The sequence below is a fragment of the Centroberyx gerrardi genome, chromosome 5, assembly GCF_048128805.1.
Source record: "Centroberyx gerrardi isolate f3 chromosome 5, fCenGer3.hap1.cur.20231027, whole genome shotgun sequence".
Classification (NCBI taxonomy): domain Eukaryota; kingdom Metazoa; phylum Chordata; class Actinopteri; order Beryciformes; family Berycidae; genus Centroberyx; species Centroberyx gerrardi.
The window spans coordinates 25,171,229-25,191,713 of record NC_136001.1 but is presented as its reverse complement, the minus strand read 5'-3'; the positions used below and the strand labels follow the sequence as shown (position 1 = coordinate 25,191,713).

Here is a 20,485-nt window from a genome sequence, read left to right as displayed (position 1 = left end):
TGTGTTTGTGCATTAAGTACATGTGCAAACTACTACTAACCTACGACCAGACAGAATTCTTACACATTTTAAATTTAGATCTAAAACATGATTTTAATGTCGTAGAAATCGTCCATCAGGCCATTTTATGACAAGCCGTAAGTCATCCTGCTGCTTCTGTTGTGATTTCCAGGAGTGCTTCACGCCGTTCATCAACGGCAGCTTCTTTGAGCATGAGGGCCAGCCGTACTGCGAGGCGCACTACCACGAGCGCCGCGGCTCGCTCTGCTCCGGCTGCCAGAAGCCCATCACCGGCCGCTGCATCACAGCCATGGGCAAGAAGTTCCACCCGGAGCACTTTGTGTGCGCTTTCTGCCTCAAGCAGCTGAACAAGGGCACCTTCAAGGAGCAGAATGACAAGCCCTACTGCCAGGGCTGCTTCATTAAACTCTTCAGCTAGACTGTATGTGTGTGTGTCGTGTGTATGCATGCACACATTTATTCATGTGTCTATATGCACATGTACAATGTATGCACGTGTATGTACTCACATGTAGCATGTATGTGTGACTCGGTGAAGTGGTTTTGGAGACAGAGGGCCTTGTGAGGTGGTTGATCAGATCAGAAGAAGCCATGAGAAAAGTCCCTGACTGTCGGGACGTCCTGCCTGTCCGACCTCTCACACTTTCACTAAAGGCAGGCGATTTTAACAGAGCCCAAAGAGATTTTTGCTAGAGTTTTATTCCCAAGTGAAAAGATGCCAATCCCCCCTTGTGTGTATGGAAATCAGAGCCCTGACTTGTAAATGATGTTACCCCCTCCCCCATCACAGGGCAAGACCCTGAATCATGTGACCAGTGTAGGTCACAGGAGTTTTTTGATGGTTTGAGACAGCTGCTAGAGACCGTCAATTGCATGGACCATGGAGAGTTGACTCGAGCGATTCAGAAATATGTAGACAGTGTTGAGTAGCCAGTGCTTGGCCAATGAGTGTTGGAATAATCTATTTTTCTATAGTTTCTATTGAGGTGCCATTGCAAATACACACGTGAACACACACACACACACACACACTGAACACCCCTTTTCTCTCTCCCTATCACTTTTTCTTCACTTCTATAAAAGACCAGCTCAAACTCTTGGCACCCTCCAACCGTAGATCTCAGACAGTCTAAGGTGCATTTTACAGCTTGGTGTGGTCAAAACATTAGTTCCTATTTTTCTACTGTTTTCCTATAGAAATGTACCCAGATGTGTTCTCAGTTTCAGACATTCAGACTTGTGCTCTTGTTACCTTCATTTATTCCCAGTGAAACGGTATAGATGGGCACATGTTCCTTTAGGGAAAGTGCTTTATCTTAACTCTTGTTTCTTTATTTTCCAGCAGTACTCACACAGCTGGCCACCAGTAGTCATGTTTTATACCACAAATTGTCATTGAAAGGGGAGGAAATAACTGTATGACTCCCTCTTTCCCTCTCTGTAGCAGCTTGGAACTTTTCTACTTTACCACTGCATTGTGTGTTATGTTACTCGCATTATAATTCATGTTCAAAATTAAACCACTGACGATCGTGACTGATAATGACAAAAAGTAGATCAATAAGGGTAATATATGTATTATGGTTATGACTGTTGAACTTTTGGTGCAATTTTTGAGAAAGCAAGCCAAAATGGTAGTGATTTTCCTTGCTCCAGTTTGAAAGTGGAGATTTGATTTACTGCTGTATCTATCCACACATTTACCAGTCTAAAACGTCCATTCGTTCAACATTTTTATTCCATATTTTACTTTGACTACTATTGTGAATTTATCACTGTATTAAATATATTGAGTAGGAAAAATGTTTTGCACAGCCTTGCTGCTTCTGGCTGATTCAAGATTTAAACTTTAATTTGGATTAGAAGCATGCTACATTTATTCTCCTCTGTAGTGGGATTGCACCGGTCTGGAGTTTTGTCAGCACTCGCTGCCAGTTGCTATAACAATCAGAATCCAAATTTATATACCTGTAATATGCTAGACTTTGTGACATAACTGTGTTTTGTCATCGTTTAGATAAAAAAAATATTTTTGAGCTCTATAGACTCACACTGATATGCAAAGAGCTGGCTCTATGGGCATATAGGCAAACAGTAGTTTACCTTACACACACACACACACACAGAGATAACCCAGGACACCTAGAAATGAACCATGATCCTACTGTATGAGTTTAGTCATATGCCGTATCAGTGCTAGTCTCACTGATGACAGCTGGATGTTTCTATAGCTGGTCAGGAATCAGAATACAAGGACACCAAGCCAGGGCCGAGCCTTTATCAAAAGTTATGTAATGACTCATTTCAACATACTCTTTATTTTACAAGTGACTTTGTATTACCAGATATCTCTGAATCATTGTGTGACGTTTTTTGACTGTATTTCTTTATCTTTTTAGTGGCTTCTATGCCAACCTTTAGTTTTGATCACTTGGTGTGCAAGGTTTGGAGTTCCTACACAGCAAACACATTCAGTCAGTTCAGATTGTTTTTATTTTTAAAGAATATTTGTGCTTGTGCCAAATCTGTCAATGCAATGATGTCTTATACACTGTGGACTTCTCAGTCTTTCCTGTGATTGAGTCTTTATGGATTGAACTCTGGGAGAGGCTTCACCTGCTGTGGTGCGTCTTATGCGGATTTCCAAACAGGCTTCTAACACCCAGAGAACTTAACACTGTAACACACAAGAGTTAAATAAATATCCGGTGTACTGAGCCATAGACGGGATGTTTTACACTTCTGCTTGGTTCAGATCTACACAAGTGGCTGGGGGCTCTGGGTGTTAGACTTGAAATTCAACATTTGCGCCTTCTGTTCAACTGTGTATATCCCTGAAAATGAACAGGGATTGTGATTTTATTTTTGTCCCATGTTTTATTTATGATCTTACAGTATGTTGCCTTATAGTTTCTGCTTCTTCTGTCAAAGGGTTTGTGGAAAATCAAAGCCTTTTACTGTTAATGAAATTAAGTGAAGCTTCCTCTGTTAATGGAGACATATTCTTGTGATCTTTTACCATTTAATTTTTGTCATGTGCCATGATTTTTTTCTGGCTCTTTCTGTGGGCGGGGTATAAGCCTATGTGGGTCCTGATTACTGAGGCATTTGATTAATATAACTGCTGCAAATAAAATAATGACTTTATTTCTGGCATTGTTTGTCCAAGAAGTGTTTGTGCATTCTCTCTCACACACTCCGTTACTACTATTTGTGTTTTTTTCCATTCATCTCATGAGTTCACTCCTGACCTTACACTCACAAAAATATAGCTGTTTCAGCTCACTACAAGCATGCTTTCAAACTCATGTAATACAGACATTAAAACACACTGCCTGAGCAGAAATAATCAGCTGGAATTGTAGAATGGTTTACAGTAGTGTAAATATTTTACAGAACAAAAGGTTTTTCAGTTATTGGCATTAAATCAACAGCAAACATTCCTTTTACATTAGTCTGATGGCATAATTAAGGCCTAGACCTGCCAACCTGCAGTCTGTTAATTAGATTTACAAAAACACAGGTACCATATCTAAAATAATGTTCCAAAATGTAAAACTATTTTTCGGTCAAACTGAGGAGGCACTTTTCATAACTCAATGTCATTACATGGTGCACTTTGATATATCACTTGCTGTAACAGTGGTACAGTGACAAAGGTTTAATATGGAGATTAATAATGAAGAGTTCTGATGATGGACTGTGGAGATCCCAAAGCACAGTTTGATTGACCTGCTAAAGAGAAATAACTCAGTATGCCAGGCAAATACAGAGACAGGCCAGCAGGTCTCTGTGGTGAGGGGAGGTGCTGACCTGAATTCTGTTGTTTGAGAGGGCTTGGAGCTTTTGGATAAGCTCCGTGAGGTACGGCCTGGGTCCAGGGTGGGCATCCAGAACCTGCAAGTGTCTCAGATTCTGCAATCGGTGAAGGCGTAAGAAATCTTTCTCTAGTACATTCTCATGGCGAAGTTTAAGGCTTCTGAGCTTTGGAAAGAGTTTTGGGATTTGACCGGTGCGAGCTCCCAAAAACGAGGGCCATGGGTCCAAGTGAAGGTGGAGGAGATTTGGAACCGCCATTGCTACACATCCCATGTCCTCTGATGAATGTCCAACACCCAGGGTCAGACTTGTCACTGTGGCTGGAATGGAGCTTGCATACTGATAAACAGGCGGACCCTTGACAATGATGAGGGTGGTCAGTTGACGGAGGTCACTCAGCCACGTGTCCAAGTGGCAGACTTCATGTGGCCATGTTACATTGATCTCCTCATATGAGTGCTTGTAGAACACAGCAAGAGTCTGCAGGTTAGGGAAGAACCTCATAGTGTTTTGTGACAGTAAAGGATCCATATAGTCAACAAGCTCCAGACTGGTCAAGGCTGCAGCACCAGTAGATCCACCTGCTCCTCCTGAGGACGCTGGGCTTCCATTAGAGGGATTACAGTACCTGTCCATGAGAAAAGGATGTGCACGATCCATAGACCATGAGAGATGCTTCAGCTTAGGCAAGCAGGTAATGATGGAGTGAAACATCTGAACTGGGTCTCCATGGTTTCCCTTCTGATGACAAACCAGAGATGTCAGGTTCGTAAACTGTGAGACAGCGGCAGTGAAGGCATCTTTCGCCGGAGGGGGAAATTGAACATTGCACATGCTGAGGTGAGTCAGCTGCTGGGGTTGAGCCACAATGGAGCCATCTATCAAAACAGGAGAGCACATGGTCCTAATAGCCAGACGCTTTAAATTTGGAAATTCCAGTAAGAAGTGGAGACTTTCTTGAGAGCACTGGTCCATCACGACTGTAGTGAGAGTTGGAAGCGACAGGGCAAGCTGTTTCCAGTGCTTAGCTTTGGTGCTTTGAACCACGACACTAGCGATTTTTCTGCGGCGGAGAGTGGCCCAGAATTCACGATTATAAAGGCCATTTTGAAAACTCAGAACCACTACGCTGTTTTTCCAAAGAGATGCGTGGTCGACAATTTTCTTGAAATACTTGCAGCACGTACGGACACTGTATCTGTCTGCCTCTGACAGATATCCAAACACGTGGACCCATACTTCTGGGGGAAGCTGTAGTGCCAGCTGTGCCATTTCCTTGCGACGCTAACTGTTAAGTCAGCTAGATAGCTAACACACACGTTAATTATCTCGTTTAACATTAGCTGGCGAGTTACCGTTAACCGTCTTCGGAAAAAGTGTCATTCTCGAGTTGAGGCTTGAAGTTTCTTGGTTGTTTTCATCGTAGTTCATCCAGTTGAGTTCATTGGCTCCTCTTCTGGAGTGACAGTGGCACTCTAGAAATGATTGACAGATTAATCCTCCAATAGTTGCAGTGGTAACGCCCTGTACTTCTTCTTCTTCTTCTTCTTGTCTGCCAGATTTCGGCAGTTTAGATGCGTATTACTGCCCTCCAGCGGTCAGTCACTTCATATCATATTGGCTGATACAGACTTGTCGCGTGTAAGAAATGTAATATTTTCCTTTCAGTTAATTGATGATTCTTGCCTCGGCCAATTACAGTATGAAAAATAAGAAACTCATCGGTCTGACAATCCTTTGAAAAGAGTCTTTCTTTCTTTATAATACATTTTGTAGTGTAACATGAACCACTGCCGCAGACACTCACACAGACCAGCTTGCTATTCAACTCACAATGCCCTAGCCCTAATCTTGTCAGTTTGTCAGCGTCTCTCCTGTCCTCCCCATGTAGACATTCATATTTTTAAGAGAATTTTGGATGGAAAAATATAGTCTTTCCCATTTTTTCCTTATTCTTCCTTTCCTGCCATTCCTTTTCAAGTCCCTGCTGAATAACACTGTGGTACTCCGCTCTGCCTAGTGGCACCTTAAATTCCTCAATCTCTTTCTCTAGCATAGACTTAGCTATTCTATCTGCTATTTCGCTTTTTCCCTCCACCCCTACATGTCCTGGGACCCTTCCTCACAACCCAACTTCTCAACTCTATATAGACATACTAGGATCTCATTAATCAGGTCAGGTTGAGCTCCTGAATTACTACTCTTTAAAGCCACCAAGGCAGCTGCTGAATCGAGCATATACAGAACGCTTTACTTTTACTTCCACCCACCATAATGCCCAAATTATTGCTAACAATTCTGAAGCAAAAACCGATGTTTGATTTGTAATCTGCAAGCCGTGATGAATTTCAAGATGTTCTGCATTAAAATCTAATCCTGTTTTTCCACTCTCTGGGTCCACACATTCACATCTGAAACGTCCATTCAGAGTTCAGTTCAACATTTTTTCCCCATATTTACTTTGACCACTGTTGTGAATTTATCACTGTATAAATATATTGAGTAGGTTAAATGATTTTCACAGCCTCCAGGGTTCGACAGTAATGGTTGCCCAGTTCCCTTCGGCAATCAGATTTGGGCCACTGTCAAACATTTTGTGCTGTCTGGTTGCCCCTGTTGGCAACCACTTTTTGTGCATTTAAAAAAAAAAGTTACTGTTGATTAGGGCTACACTGTGTTGTTCACGTGCAGTAATTTGTAACACTTGAACTTCCTGTAGCTAGTCAGTTATTGGTTGCTGGTTTGCCAGTATTGCTAGGGTAATGCCGCCTCATGGCCGACTGTAAGCCACGCTGCATCTGTTGGGCTTATTTGTGTACTCTGCTACAGCAGCTTGTCTAAAATTGGATGATGTGACACTGTGATGATTAGACATTGTGCCATGTCAGATTTTTTTTCAGAGGTTAAAGGTCAATATGCCCAGCTGTGTGAATTTGCAGGTCAAAGTTCACCACACGTAAACTCTGTGCAAACCCGGCGCGGACGTGAAGTGGCAAAATATAATAATACATATCTTATAATTAAGCAATATCACACAAGAGGGAGTGCTGTTATAGTGTATATTATACTGTGATTATCTTTGGCAATCTGCGACCGAATCTCAGCCGTGCTGATATACAATATAACAGCACTCGCTCTTGTGTGATATTGCTTAATTATCTTATTTAACCTAATCCTACTGAGATCAGGGAATCTCATTTGCAAGGGTGACTTGGCCAAGGCCAGAGAAAGACCATTTAAATACATTTAAATACATAGACAAGCTGTTACAGAAACAAGTTGAATACAGCCAAAAGAAATGTATGTTTATGTAATAAGTAATATAATAATATGTTTAAACATTCTTTATATCACCATTTCATTCACAGGACCTTAATCACTCCAAATACAATCCATTAAAATATATTGTCAGTTTCAGCAGCCAAAAGTTGATGCCTGGCAACCATGCCTGGCTGCCAGCCTGACAATCACTAATAAAAGTTAGTAGCCTCGGGCCTAACCTCGCTGCTTCTGGCTTATTCAACATTTTAACTTTTGTTCTAATTAAATGTGTTCTATTTGTAGGGCAGTTGTATTAGAAGCATGGTACATTTATTTCCTTCAGTAGTGGGATTGCACCTGAATTTTGTCAGAACTAGCTGCCAGTTGCTATAACAATCAGAATCCAACTTTATATACCTACATATTATATTTATATAATAGGTTAGACTTTGTGACAAAACTGTTTTGTCACCATTTAAAATATATTTTTGAGCTCTATAGGCTCACTCTGATATGCAAAGAGCTGGCTCTATGGGCATATAGGCAAACAGTAGTTTACCTTGCACACACACACACACACACACACACACACACACTCACTCACTCACAGACATAATCAAGGACACCTAGCCCTCAATATTTTTATCATGAGAAATGAACCATGATCCTACTGTATGAGTTTAGTCATATGCCGTATCAGTGCTAGTCTCACTGATGACAGCTGGATGTTTCTATAGCTGGTCAGGAATCAGAATACAAGGACACCAAGGGCCGAGCCTTTATCAAAAGTTATGTAATGACTCATTTCAACATACTCTCCATTTTACAAGTGACTTTGTATTACCAGATATCTCTGAATCACACATTGCACTTTGATATATCACTTACTATAACCAAGTGGGACAGCGACAAAGGTTTACCATGGAGATTAATAATGTAGAGTTCTGATGATGGACTGTGGAGACAGCCAAAGTACAGTTTGAGAATCAATTTGAGAATCTATGGTTAAGAGAATACATACAATACAACTCTGTGAAACACCATGTTATTTAGAAGTCTACAGATCACAGCCTGATGTAAATAACAGTATATAACTCAATGGAGGTTTTAAATCAAATTATCATTTTGAAAATCAAAATCCCAGACATCAGGTTGATCCTGATGGGTTCTTCTTTAGTCAAACAGCAGTCTGTCTTCAGTTTGATTGACCTGCTAAAGAACAGTAACTCAGTACGCCGGGCAAATACAGAGACGGGCCAGCAGGGGTCTGTGGTGAGGGGAGGTGGTGACCTGAATTCTGTTGTTAGAGAGGGCTTGGAGCTTTTGGATAAGCTTAGGGAGGTACGGCCTGTAGCCATGGGCATCCAGAATCTCCAAGTGTTTCAGATTCTGCAGCAGGTGAAGGCTTAAAAATTCTTCATCTACTGCATTCTCATGGCGAAGTTTGAGGCTTTCGAGCTTTGGAAATCCTCTTGGGATGAAATCAATGTAAAAATTCAAAAATGAGGGCCATGGGTCCAAGTGAAGGTGGAGGAGATTTGGAACTGCCATTGCTACACATCCCATGTCCTCTGATGAATGTCCAACACCCAGGGTCAGACTTGTCACTGTGGCTGGAATGGAGCTTGCATACTGATAAACAGGCGGACCCTTGACAATGATGAGGGTGGTCAGTTGACGGAGGTCACTCAGCCACGTGTCCAAGTGGCAGACTTCATGTGGCCATGTTACATTGATCTCCTCATATGAGTGCTTGTAGAACACAGCAAGAGTCTGCAGGTTAAGGAAGAACCTCATAGTGTTTTGTGACAGTAAAGGATTCATATAGTCAACAAGCTCCAGACTGGTCAAGGCTGCAGCACCAGTAGATCCACCTGCTCCTCCTGAGGACGCTGGGCTTCCATTAGAGGGATTACAGTACCTGTCCATGAGAAAAGGATGTGCACGACCCACAGACCATGAGAGATGCTTCAGCTTAGGCAAGCAGGTAATGATGGATTGAAACATCTGAGCCAGGTTGCCATGGTCTCCGTTCTACTGATAGACCAGAGATGTCAGGTTCGTAAACTGTGAGACAGCCGCAATGAAGGAATCTTTCGCTGGAGGGGGAAATTCAACATCGTTCATGCTGAGGCGAGTCAGCTGTTGGGGTTGAGACACAATACAACCATCTATCCAAATAGGATTCCACCTGGTCCTAATTTCCACGCGCTTCAATTTTGGAAGCTTGTGTAAGAAGTGGAGGGATTTTTGAGACGCATGGTCCATTATGGCTGTAGTGAGATTTGGAAGCCATTGGACAACCTGTTTCCAGTACTTCACTTTGTAGGTTTGCACCAAAACACTACTGATTTTTCTGCGGCTTAGAGTGGCCCAGAATTCACGTGTGTATGGGTCAAATTGGTCAAAATGACCACCCAGAACCATTACGCTGTCCTTCCAAAGAGATGAGTGGTCAGCAAGTTCCTTGAAATACTTGCAGCATTTACGGACGCTGTACCTGTCTGCCTCTGAGAGATATCCAAACACGTGGACCCATACTTCTGAGGGAAGCTGTAGTGGCAGCTGTGCCATTGCCTTGCGATGCTAACTGATGCCAGCTAGCTATGGCTAGTTAACGCACATGTTAATCATATCGTTTAATGTTGGCTTGTGGGTTCGGAAATCAGAAGTGTCATTCTCGAGTTAAGGTTTGAAGTTGCTGGTTTACATTTGGTATATCATCGTGGACTTCAGTTCTTTGGATCTTCTTTTAATTGTTATCGCAGAAGCATTCTTCTTCTTCTTCTTTTTGTTAGTCTTCTTCTTCTTCTTGTCTTTTAACGGCGGTTGGCAACCAGCGCATAGGTGTATTACCGCCACCTTCTGCTTCGGAGTATGAACCAGAGACTAGATTCTACCTTTTAATCCTGTTTGACTAATAAAATCAAAGAAAATTCTGCTACATGTGCCACTAGATAAATTCATTATTGTCTTCATTGTAAAATCCTGAATTCCCGCCTTTCTGAATAATTCTTTCATTTGTTCTCTTTCCTGCTCCTGAGAATATCTCCACACTGCATAATCGGTATACTTGGAGAACACTTGCATAATTACATGTTCAACACTCTTTTTATAACAGTCTATGGTTCCATTGGAGCCATAGAGAGCCTAAGTCCCTCCCCTTCCGCTGTCCCCCATGGGACCTTATTTCGGAAAAAATATGTACGGTAGTCAACGGCGAGAGACAAATAATTGTTTGATCCCGTTTGAATTGTGCCATGACTTACACATATGATGTTTTGTCAATTTAAAAGATAATTTTGCAAGTCAAGAAAGTCGCAGTTTGTTGTAAAACAGTACAGTAACGTTTAGTTTTGTGTGAAACCGCTCAGTGAACTACATCTCTCGTCTCGCACAATATACGTCACCGACACCAACATGGAACGAAACATAGGAAACACACACAGGCATCGCGTTAACGTTAGCCCCCACTGTACTAAAACTATCCTAAACCAGTTTAAATCCGTTCTTACTGTCTACCTTCCAGGTTGTGTATAATACTCCTGCTATCTGAGAGTGACTTAGCTTCAGCGGCTCTGGGTAGCTTGTGGAGAGAGGAAGTTACGTCACTTGCGCGACTTTTGGGTGTGTAGTCTTTCTAATTACGTATTTTTACAGTCTTATAGTTCAACAGTTTTACCAGAAACTGCGACTTTCTTGACTTGCAAAATTATCATTTAAATTGACAAAACATCATATGTGTAATTCATGGCACAATTCAAACGGGATCAAACAATTATTTGTCTCTCGCCGTTGACTACCGTACATATTTTTTCCGAAATAAGGTCCCATGGTGGTCCACCGGAAGGGGAGGGACTTAGGCTCTCTATTGGAGCCATTGGTTCAACAGTTATAGAAGTGATTGGCAGAACAACCTTCCAATAGTTATGGCGTTAACGCCCTCTACTCCATTGTGATTGGTCATTATGTAGTATATAGACGGCTCCCTTCCTTTTTCGTCCTCTTTCTTTCACGCGACCCTACTGCGCGGTAAGGAACATGTTACGCTGCTTAAGTAAATGTGGAAGGCAATGTGTTTATGGCAATATTGCGATGTCAGATTTTATTTATCTTAATTGTATGACCATGTTGTCAAAGAATGCGTATTTTTATGCCACGTAGATGTCTGATTGTTCTGTAACTGCACTGCGGCCTGTTGAAATTCATGCTAGCTAGCTAACATTAGCGTTAGACGTCTACCGCATGTGGGACTGTACCGTGCAGTGCGTGGCCTACTGTTGTGAGCTAAGCTAGTTGTCCTCTATGGTTGCCCTATTCATTTCTTAGGATGGCGTGTTTGCTAGTAGTGTTGCCGGGTGAAGTAGTGAGCTGTATGCTTGCTATATTAATCAATGCCGTATTCATAAAGAACATTGATTAATAACGTTTTATTTATTTGGCGTAGATACTACCTTGTCTTTAAACCAGCTGTGAAGCGATCCTTGGAAGCACTGCAAAGATGCCCAGGGAAGACAGGGCCACGTGGAAGTCCAACTATTTTATGAAAATCATCGTAAGTATAATTGGCACGCTAACTTTACATTTCGACGTCATCCGTTTACACTCTAATTTCGTTAATAAACCAAATGAGTAGTTGTTGCAGCGTCTAGACCACTCTGTCTTAACGTTTTGCCCCCTTCTCTTTGCAGCAACTTCTGGATGACTATCCAAAATGCTTCATTGTGGGTGCAGACAATGTGGGCTCCAAGCAGATGCAGACCATCCGTCTGTCTCTGCGTGGCAAGGCTGTGGTGCTGATGGGCAAAAACACCATGATGCGCAAAGCTATCCGTGGCCACTTGGAGAACAACCCCGCCCTGGAGAAGTGAGTTTCTGCCTTTCTCGTCTGCTCTTGTATGATTCTAATGTAGCAGGATAAGTTACATTGCAGCTTGTGTGGTGCTGCAGTGTCGTTCCCCCTGCTAACAGAAACATGTTTCCTACTATCCCTGTTTGTCTAATTCCCTGACAGACAGGGACGCTTGGTCTCAGACACCTATCAAGCCCTGCAAAGATTTAAAATGCCTATACTAGAATGCTCTAATCAGGCTAGCAAGTTCCCACTGCTGTCAGGAAATGTCTCAGTACAACTCATTGTATGAGAATTGCTTAACATGACCTGGAGATTACTTCATAGATGGAACAAAACCAAATAATGTTATGCCTGTTCTCACCACAGGTCAAAGCCTACCTGGCTGGCCCATGTGCATTTCAGTTACTTGACCACCATTCCTCCTGTAGAATTGATTGTTTGATTGTCTGCTTGTCTCTTAACAGTTCATGATTTTTCAGGCTCCTGCCCCACATTAAAGGAAATGTGGGCTTTGTCTTCACCAAGGAGGATCTGGCTGAGATCAGGGACATGCTGCTGGCCAACAAGGTGAGGCCTCTATAGGACTAACTTGGCATCAGAGTAAAATAACTGCCTAGCACAAATTACTTTACTTGGAATGTCCACTTAACATACCTTTAGAGTTATAGCCTATTTACTACTATCTTCATCTAGTTTATTTACCAGATCATTTTGCAATAAACGCCATAGGCTTTTTGTGCTTCTTTTTAAAAAAGAAATGCATACAGCTTGAAATTATTTGTTTCATCTAACAAAGACTCATAAGACATGTTAAAGTTTGTAAGGTGACATGTTTTGAGGGATTATTTCCTGGTGAGACTTCCATTTCTTCCTGTGGGTGTTGGGTGGTTGACAGTAAGTGTGTAATGTGTGCACTGATATGTAAACTAAACTTTTGACACAATACAAAATGATAAAACAAACTTTGAAAGAGCAAGCTAAAGCTTCATGGTTACTCTTATCTGTCTCTGGATGTTTTTTGTACTATAAAAAAAATAAATGGTAGCAAATGGCTTCTTTCGAGGCAGGAGTAAAGTCCTGATATCTCAAACTACACTGAGTGCAGACTCATCAGTAATCTACTTGGGCTACTTGGACGATAGGAACAAATTTACAGTAACACTGGTATTCTTTAATCCAGGTCTTGTCTACTTGGTATTAAGTAACTCGGGTGAATATAGAAGACTGAACTCTTTAAAATGAAGATAGTTCCTTGATCAGACAAGATTGCCACAATGCAGGATAAGTTACAGTGCAGCTTGTGTGGTGCTGCGTTGTCGTTCCCCCTGCGAACAATAACCTGTTTCCTACTATCCCTGTTTGTCTCATCCCCTGACAGCCAGGGACGCTTGGTCTCAGACATGATTTCACCAGATCTATAAGGACATTGCATCCTTGTTAAAGCTGATGCTGTTAAATTGTACCCCAGACAAACATGGTCTAGGCTGGCCTATTTAGTCAAACCAACTAGTAATGTACTAACCTGCCATTCTGTCTTCAATACCCTAGGTGCCTGCAGCTGCCCGTGCTGGAGCCATTGCTCCCTGTGAAGTGACGGTGCCAGCCCAGAACACTGGTCTGGGTCCTGAGAAGACCTCCTTCTTCCAGGCTCTGGGCATCACCACCAAGATCTCCAGAGGAACCATTGAAATCCTGGTGAGTACTTCAATTCAGTCTTTAAATGTAGCTTTGAGTTAATAACTTAATGTTGAATCCTAATAAATTCTTATGCCATAGTGTTACATGCATCAGTACCTGATTGTCTAACAGTTGTTCTGTCTCTCCCTTAGAGTGATGTCGGTCTGATCAAGACTGGCGACAAGGTGGGTGCCAGCGAGGCCACGCTGCTCAACATGCTGAACATCTCGCCCTTCTCCTACGGTCTCATCATCCAGCAGGTGTACGACAATGGCAGTGTTTACAGTCCTGAGGTGCTCGACATCACAGAGGCTGCTCTGCACGCCAGGTTCCTGGAGGTGAGATACGATGCTTGTCTGTGGAAATTGCAGCCCCCTTTATGCAGTAGTAATGCTAGCTGTATGGTGTTTTACAGTTGGACTATATTTACTTATTGTCAATGTGTACAGTTGTACAGTACTTTGACAACTCTGTAAGAGTAACAGACTAAAAGTAAAATGGGAGTTAGATAATGCATTGAACAAATCTTGAACACAACACTGAAGTAATGTAACATGCATCACTTGTCTGAATTGCTTATGCAACATCAGTAACTGGTAAGTTGTCTGTGGTCCTTTATTTCCATTTTTACATATTGGCCTTGTTGCAGGACTAATTAACCATGCGAAACCCCTTACCTTTTATTGACATGAGGTCTCAGACAATTCACCACATTGTCACACTGGCTTCTTAAAACTTGAGACTTTTAGATCACATCTCAGAAACCAGCAGCAGGGCTTGTCAGGTTTGTAGGGCTCATTGCAGTATGTTTGACATATTTGTGATTTTTCAGGGTGTGAGGAACATTGCTAGTGTCTGTCTGGAGATTGGATACCCCACTCTGGCCTCTATCCCCCACTCCATCATCAATGGCTACAAGAGAGTCCTGGCTGTTGCTGTGGAGACAGATTACTCTTTCCCTCTGGCAGAAAAGGTAGGACACCCCATACACCTTTCACTATTAAATGGTCCCATTGACAATCCTGCAGGATAAGTTACTGTGTGGCCGTGCAGTGCTGCATTGTCGTTCCCCCTGCAAACAATAACCTGTTGCCTGTTATCCCTGTCTGTGAATCCCCGACAGGCAGGGACACTGGTCGCAGACATGTCAAGCCTTTCAAAGATTCAGAATGCCGAATACCTATGCTAGAATGCTCTAATCAGTCCCTCCAGGAACTTGCGATTTTGCAATCGCAATAATTAACACAAATTCAAGAAATCACCGCAATATTTGCAAGAGCTTGCAGTTTTGCAAAATTGCCGCAACTTCTCCGCATGAAATGGCCAAATCAACAGACCACTTGTAATTTGGACCAATTGTCGCGTTCGGTGTCGTGGTAACTTACGTCATCGCAGCGCACATTCAGGTGGAAGATGAACAAAGCTCACCTGCCAACAAAAATTACTGCCGTAGACGGTGTAAAACAAAAGCAGCAAGAATCGAGGTGAGTGCAAAATTCAAGCTCTTGGAAGAGTTAATAGCTTAAACGGAGAGAATAGGGGGAGGCTGTGAGGGGGGGGGGAATGTTTTTCCCAATTCCCGCTATTTTACCGCAAAAGGAGCACATAAAACCTCGCAATTTGAGAAAAGCCCCAGCAAAATCAAGCATTTTTGGCCGCAATCACAAAAACTCCAAAATCAAAATCCTGGTGGGACTGTCTAATCAGGCTAGCAAGTTGCCACTGCTGTCCGGAAATGTCTCAGCAAAACTGTAGGAGATGCTTCCCATGACCAGGAGATTACTTTATCGATGGAATAAAACAATCTAATGTTATGCCTGTTCTCCCCACAGGTCAAAGCCTTCCTGGCTGACCCATCTGCATTTGCAGCTGTGGCGGCGCCTGCAGCAGCAGCTGAGACTGCTGCAGCTCCAGCCGCTGCTAAGGAGGAGGTTAAGGAGGAGTCTGAGGAATCGGATGACGACATGGGCTTCGGTCTGTTCGACTAAGTTCACTACAGCGAGCAGAACTGCTTTGAGTCAAACAACACCAAGATTCAATAAAACTAGTGTTCGACTAGCTCCTGTCTCAGTGTGGATTTTTTTCCCTTTTTGATCCCTGCAGTGCAACTTGAATTATGGGGAACACCACTTCTCAAATGCCATCTGTTTGGGACTGAAATTTGCCAGGACAAATGCTAACTGCAATTACACAGTAAGCTCCTATGGGCCTAAATCAAGGAGGTTCTATATTAATGCTATGGTTTTGTGCCAGTTTCAGCATAGATGTATAACTTTGTTTATGCATTGTCAACTGGTTTGATTTGTGTCTTTGCTTGGTGTGCGCCTAACCTGCCAGCTTCCTCAATCATAGTTGGTTCGCTGAGATTTCAGTAGAACTTCAAGCGTCACCCGGAAGTGACGTTATCGCAAGATGAGGTAAGCTGGACAGAAACATAAGACGTCCGCTTTGGCCGTGTAGCCTTCAAAATAAAAGTGAAAGCACAAACATGTAATGGACGCAAACAAATATAGTTGTGTTTATTCAAACTCCGTGAGCGGGAATTCGGATTTTTAGGCATGTTAGTGAAAGTGCCATAACACGGCAAAGAACATTTTGACACACCACAGAGAGCACCTTTCATTGCTGCTAAACATTCTGGCAGACCTGTACTTAAACTCACTCTAACAGGCCCAAGTAGTCGAAGTAATCATAGCAGGCCCTCCAAATCAATCACACTGCAAAAACTGACACATTTTTTTGCATATGAATGTGCGGCAAAATTGGACACTGCATGTCAGCATGAATTGCGGTTGCACAAAATCTATGTCAATATAGTCCTGCGCACATGCACGTTAACAACACTAACATTTAGGCTCACGTGTGTGGAGCTACTAAAAACACGCTACACGTTTGTAACGCTGCCGTCTCAGTCAAGTGTTTTTAGTCAATATTTGAGTGCTGTGGATTTGTAGAAATGGCTTTTAACGCTTTTATTATGAAAAAATCGGTCCGGAAGTCTTAGTCTTTTTTTCCTGGCTGGAGGAACATAACCTGAAGCACAGCAGCGACAGGGGAAACGTCCACTATGGCCGAGGTAAGGTGTTTGGGGTTTTTATTTTGTTTTTAGAGATAACTATATAATGGGACACCATAATAACATTAAATGTTTAAGCTGGTTGACTGTTATTGAAGGCTAACACTGTCATACTTTTTTGGCAGCGTTGATGGCTCGGCAAACGTAAGCTAACGTGTTAGCCCATAACATTAGCTGATCGTAGCGTTGGTGTCATTTTATATTTAACGTTTAAGTAACGTCAACATTAAACAGCTGGTAATCTGCCATCGGTTTGGACTGGCACCAATGAAGAAACGAGGTGGTGTAGTAGCTGCTAGCTATATGCTAATGTAGAGACAAGCTAATAATAACGCTGATGTAGCAGATAGGCTACACGCCCTTTAACTTTGGTCAGAGTTTGTTACAGTGTAGGTGCTACTACAACCCTGCAGAGAGATACTGGACATGTAACGGACAGTCAGTCACATATTGCTTCCTCTTTCAGACCCATAGCTTACAGGATCTCCAGCAGCCAGCTGTCTCCTCCAAGGTGTTTGTCCAGAGAGACTACAGCTCAGGAACCATCTGCAAGTTCCAGACCAAGTTCCCCTCTGAACTCGAGTCCAGGGTATGTTCCCGTGGATGTTGTGACTGCTGACTGAACATTGAAGCTTGCCTGTATGTTTGAGCTTTGTTGTCTTGTGTGGTTTCAGCTTGACAAGCAGCAGTTTGAGGAGACCATCCAGACTCTGAACAACCTGTATGCAGAGGCAGAGAAACTTGGGGGGAAGTCTTACCTAGAGGGCTGCCTGGCTTGTCTCACTGCCTACACCATCTTCCTCTGTATGGAGACGCACTATGAAAAGGTAACTGTGCTGTAACATTATGTTGTTTTGCATAGGTGCTTATTTTTTGACTCTGTTGGGGTGGACAAATCTGTATGTTGTGTACTCTTATTGTTTGAGTTCTGCTCTCTCTCTGTGTGTAGGTGTTAAAGAAGATAGCCAGGTACATTAAGGACCAGAATGAGAAGACATACGCTCCCCGGGGATTGCTGCTGACTGACCCCATAGAGAGAGGTCTCAGGGTCGTATCCTTCACCTGGCTAATGTTGAAAAATTGTGTTACCAGCAGGGCTAACCAACAGTGATGGAGTCAAGGTCATATGTCATATACAACCCTTGCTGTCTGAAGAGCCTGCCTTTTTTGCCCACCTAGCAGCTCACTACCATGTCCACATAGGCCACTATGGCGTTGGCCACAGTTAGCCTTTCATTTAGATTCAGCTACACCCCTGGTTGCACTAGTTGTGTCAGATGTGTGTAGAGTCAAATATAGCTCAAATATATTAGTGGCTACTAAATCATGAATTGGGCATTACTAAAATATGAGTATTGCACCACAATAATTACTTGGAACAAAACTCTAGGTAACAAGCCCCTATGCTGTGGCAGAATTGTTTGCTTATGATTTTTTAGTTTTTTTGAATTTTAATAATTCCATGCCGTTTTAGAACTCAATCACATAGAGGGTTCATGTACCAATCTGAAACTTTTAATTGTGATGTACCCAAAAACAAAGCTAATTGCCAGTCAACCAACTAATGTGCATGGTAACCATTACAGTAGAACTCGATCTTTGATTGTGAATTTTTTTTAGTGAATTGTTTTAGTGATCTTAGTAATGTCATATCATCTAAACCAGCCAAATTTAGTCATGGTACTCGTTAACTACTTGTAGTGCAGCTAAATAAAGTGAACCACCAGTTCCAAAAACTAACTAGTATGTACTCAGCCTTAGGGAAGGATTTTACTTCATAACTTAGGTAACAAATTTAAACATAGCTGGTGCAACTGTGGACACTAGGAAAAGCAGGTTAATTGTGTTATTATACAAAATGATGCATATACTGCCTTGTCTATTTTTACTTGCCTGTTTTCCTTAGCTTGCTCCCTTCTAGGTAGAGATTACCGTCTTCGAAGACAGAAGCATTGGCTCGGGAAGATAAAGAACCAACCAATCAGATTGTTCTTATTTCTCTCCTTATTTCTCCGTTCAGGCTGATGACACTGACCAGACTCGCCATTTGTCTGGCAGCACATATTCAAACTTCCCCTTCACCTGGATGGATGTATATAGTTTTGATCTGATCCTTTTCGCTGTTATTTATAAGTACTCAACTGTCTACCTATCCTTATATGTTTGTAAATGTGTTTTCATGTCTTTTTATACATGAGGCAATGTGTAAATCTTATCCTAGTTGAGCAGGACCACTCATTATGAATCGTGCCATGGTGTTATATGCCACTTTGTGAACGTGGCAATCTTGAGTGATTTGTAGACTTGTCTATTGTTTTGGAAATGCTATGAAGTCAAATAATGTGTAGTCGCCAAGAGGAAATATCATAGAAAATTGGTTGTGAGAGAGTTGTTGGCACAGTCTGTAAGCTTTTATGGCTGGTGCTCCACAGTATTAACATGCTGGTTGTAGCCTCACTGAGGCAAGTGTTTTCTTATCTGTGCATGAATGTGTGACGTATTTGGGAGAAAAATCATGTGCTTTGCTTGTGAAACAACCACAATGAAAGTTCTGGACTAGGATTTCAAAGATGGAGCATGTTTACTGTAAATAAGTCTGTCACAAAATAATAATAATAATAATAATGTGACCTAATACAACTAAACAACAAATCTCTGCTCTGCTGTCATAGTACAACTGCACAAAATCTCCCAAATATCTTTGGCCAGTCATAAGATTCACTGTCGGTATTTCGAATGTCATCCCCCTTTTTAATTATCACAAAACACCACAGAAACCTTAAACACATTGAACTCCACAGAAGACTGCTATAGTGGGTGTTTGATACAACTGGTCTACTTTTCTTACAAATATTGTTCTGTCTTATCTAAATAAATTGTCTTTTCCTGGAAATCTGCAGAGCCCCTCATGTTTGATGTTGTTTCAAATTACCAGAGTAAATTGATGCATCAAAGTATTGACAGATTAGAATGAGCAATTACACATTTTGTGGAAAGAAAGACAAATGATTGGACTATTATTGATTGTCCATGTGACACCAATTAGAGGCTTATTATCATCATACTATAAAGCAAGGAATCTCTGTATGTGTGTCCTTCGCATATCTCGAGAACCATTCGTCCAATCTACTTCACACTGGGCGGGTGTATTGCTGGGGACCCAAGGACGTGCAGTGTCGGATTGGACACGCGACACGTTCAACATTAATAAACTTGGTAACACTTTACAATAAGGGTACACTAAATTAAGGGTTAGTCAATGCTTAATAAGGGATAGTTAATGCTTAATTAACAGTTAACTAATGTGTAATTTAATAATGGTGTTCATGTTAACTAAGGTATTAATTTATACATTATTTAATAGTTTATAAAGATGACTATTAAATAATGTATCAATGAATACCTTAGTTAACATGAACACCGTTAGTAAATGATTACCAGACACATTAGTTAACTGTTAAGTAAGGGTTAGTTCATGCTCATTAAGCATGAACTAACCATTAATTAATGTACCCTTATTGTAAAGTGTTACCATAAACTTTGAATAAACAAGCGAACAGCGCTCTGTGCAGCAGCGGGGCTCAAAGCGAACGGGCACTGCACTAGTTTGATGTGATGTTTGATGTGGACCCAGACAGCACACTCTCAGGGGTGGAGCTTTGTAGTTCTGTTCGTAGTTCGGAAGCGCATGACTCCGCGCGGCAGGGTCTGTGGTCAGAATATTTGTTCCCCCCCCCTTCCTCTCGATGTTTATTATTAGCATGCTTTGCTATGAT

General features: G+C 42.0%; 3 protein-coding genes and 2 non-coding genes across 6 annotated transcripts in view; all 5 read left to right on the top strand.

Moving 5' to 3' along the window:
• LOC139907913 (paxillin-like) overlaps positions 1–3,177 on the top strand; it is a 30,167-nt gene extending 26,990 nt beyond the window's left edge. For both annotated transcript variants that reach the window (XM_071894427.2, XM_078283489.1), the window contains exon 11: positions 173–3,177. In XM_071894427.2, coding sequence (XP_071750528.1) covers positions 173–439 — 267 coding nt within the window. In that variant the 3' untranslated portion in view covers positions 440–3,177. The remainder of the gene's footprint in view (positions 1–172) is intronic.
• A 7,927-nt stretch (positions 3,178–11,104) lies between these two features.
• Positions 11,105–15,691, top strand: rplp0 (ribosomal protein, large, P0). The gene is made up of 8 exons (XM_071894431.2): positions 11,105–11,133; positions 11,549–11,656; positions 11,793–11,968; positions 12,436–12,523; positions 13,505–13,651; positions 13,786–13,971; positions 14,466–14,606; positions 15,466–15,691. Exons 2-8 carry the CDS (start codon positions 11,603–11,605, stop codon positions 15,619–15,621), a joined length of 948 nt encoding a protein of 315 aa, XP_071750532.1. The 5' UTR covers positions 11,105–11,133; positions 11,549–11,602; the 3' UTR covers positions 15,622–15,691.
• LOC139907978 (small nucleolar RNA SNORA63) lies at positions 12,012–12,139 on the top strand. Its single transcript, XR_011784456.1, has one exon. It is a non-coding gene; the product is annotated as a small nucleolar RNA SNORA63 (small nucleolar RNA).
• LOC139907977 (small nucleolar RNA SNORA63) lies at positions 13,231–13,358 on the top strand. The gene has a single exon (XR_011784455.1). It is a non-coding gene; the product is annotated as a small nucleolar RNA SNORA63 (small nucleolar RNA).
• A 958-nt stretch (positions 15,692–16,649) lies between the features above and the next one.
• Positions 16,650–19,602, top strand: golga7 (golgin A7). Its single transcript, XM_071894459.2, has 5 exons — positions 16,650–16,709; positions 17,176–17,298; positions 17,384–17,536; positions 17,659–17,760; positions 18,631–19,602. The coding sequence occupies exons 1-5, from the start codon at positions 16,701–16,703 to the stop codon at positions 18,676–18,678; spliced, it is 435 nt and encodes a 144-aa protein (XP_071750560.1). The 5' UTR covers positions 16,650–16,700; the 3' UTR covers positions 18,679–19,602.
• Positions 19,603–20,485: the final 883 nt, after the last annotated feature.

Bases quoted from the DNA above. Each gene is read 5' to 3' on its own strand.
- rplp0 (XM_071894431.2), top strand. From the start codon at position 11,603: ATGCCCAGGGAAGACAGGGCCACGTGGAAGTCCAACTATTTTATGAAA. The intron at 11,657-11,792 runs GTAAGTATAATT...TTCTCTTTGCAG, and splicing joins ACTATTTTATGAAAATCATC to CAACTTCTGGATGACTATCC. The intron at 14,607-15,465 runs GTAGGACACCCC...TTCTCCCCACAG, and splicing joins CTTTCCCTCTGGCAGAAAAG to GTCAAAGCCTTCCTGGCTGA.
- golga7 (XM_071894459.2), top strand. The intron at 17,299-17,383 runs GTATGTTCCCGT...GTGTGGTTTCAG, and splicing joins CCTCTGAACTCGAGTCCAGG to CTTGACAAGCAGCAGTTTGA. The intron at 17,761-18,630 runs GTATCCTTCACC...GCTCCCTTCTAG, and splicing joins TAGAGAGAGGTCTCAGGGTC to GTAGAGATTACCGTCTTCGA.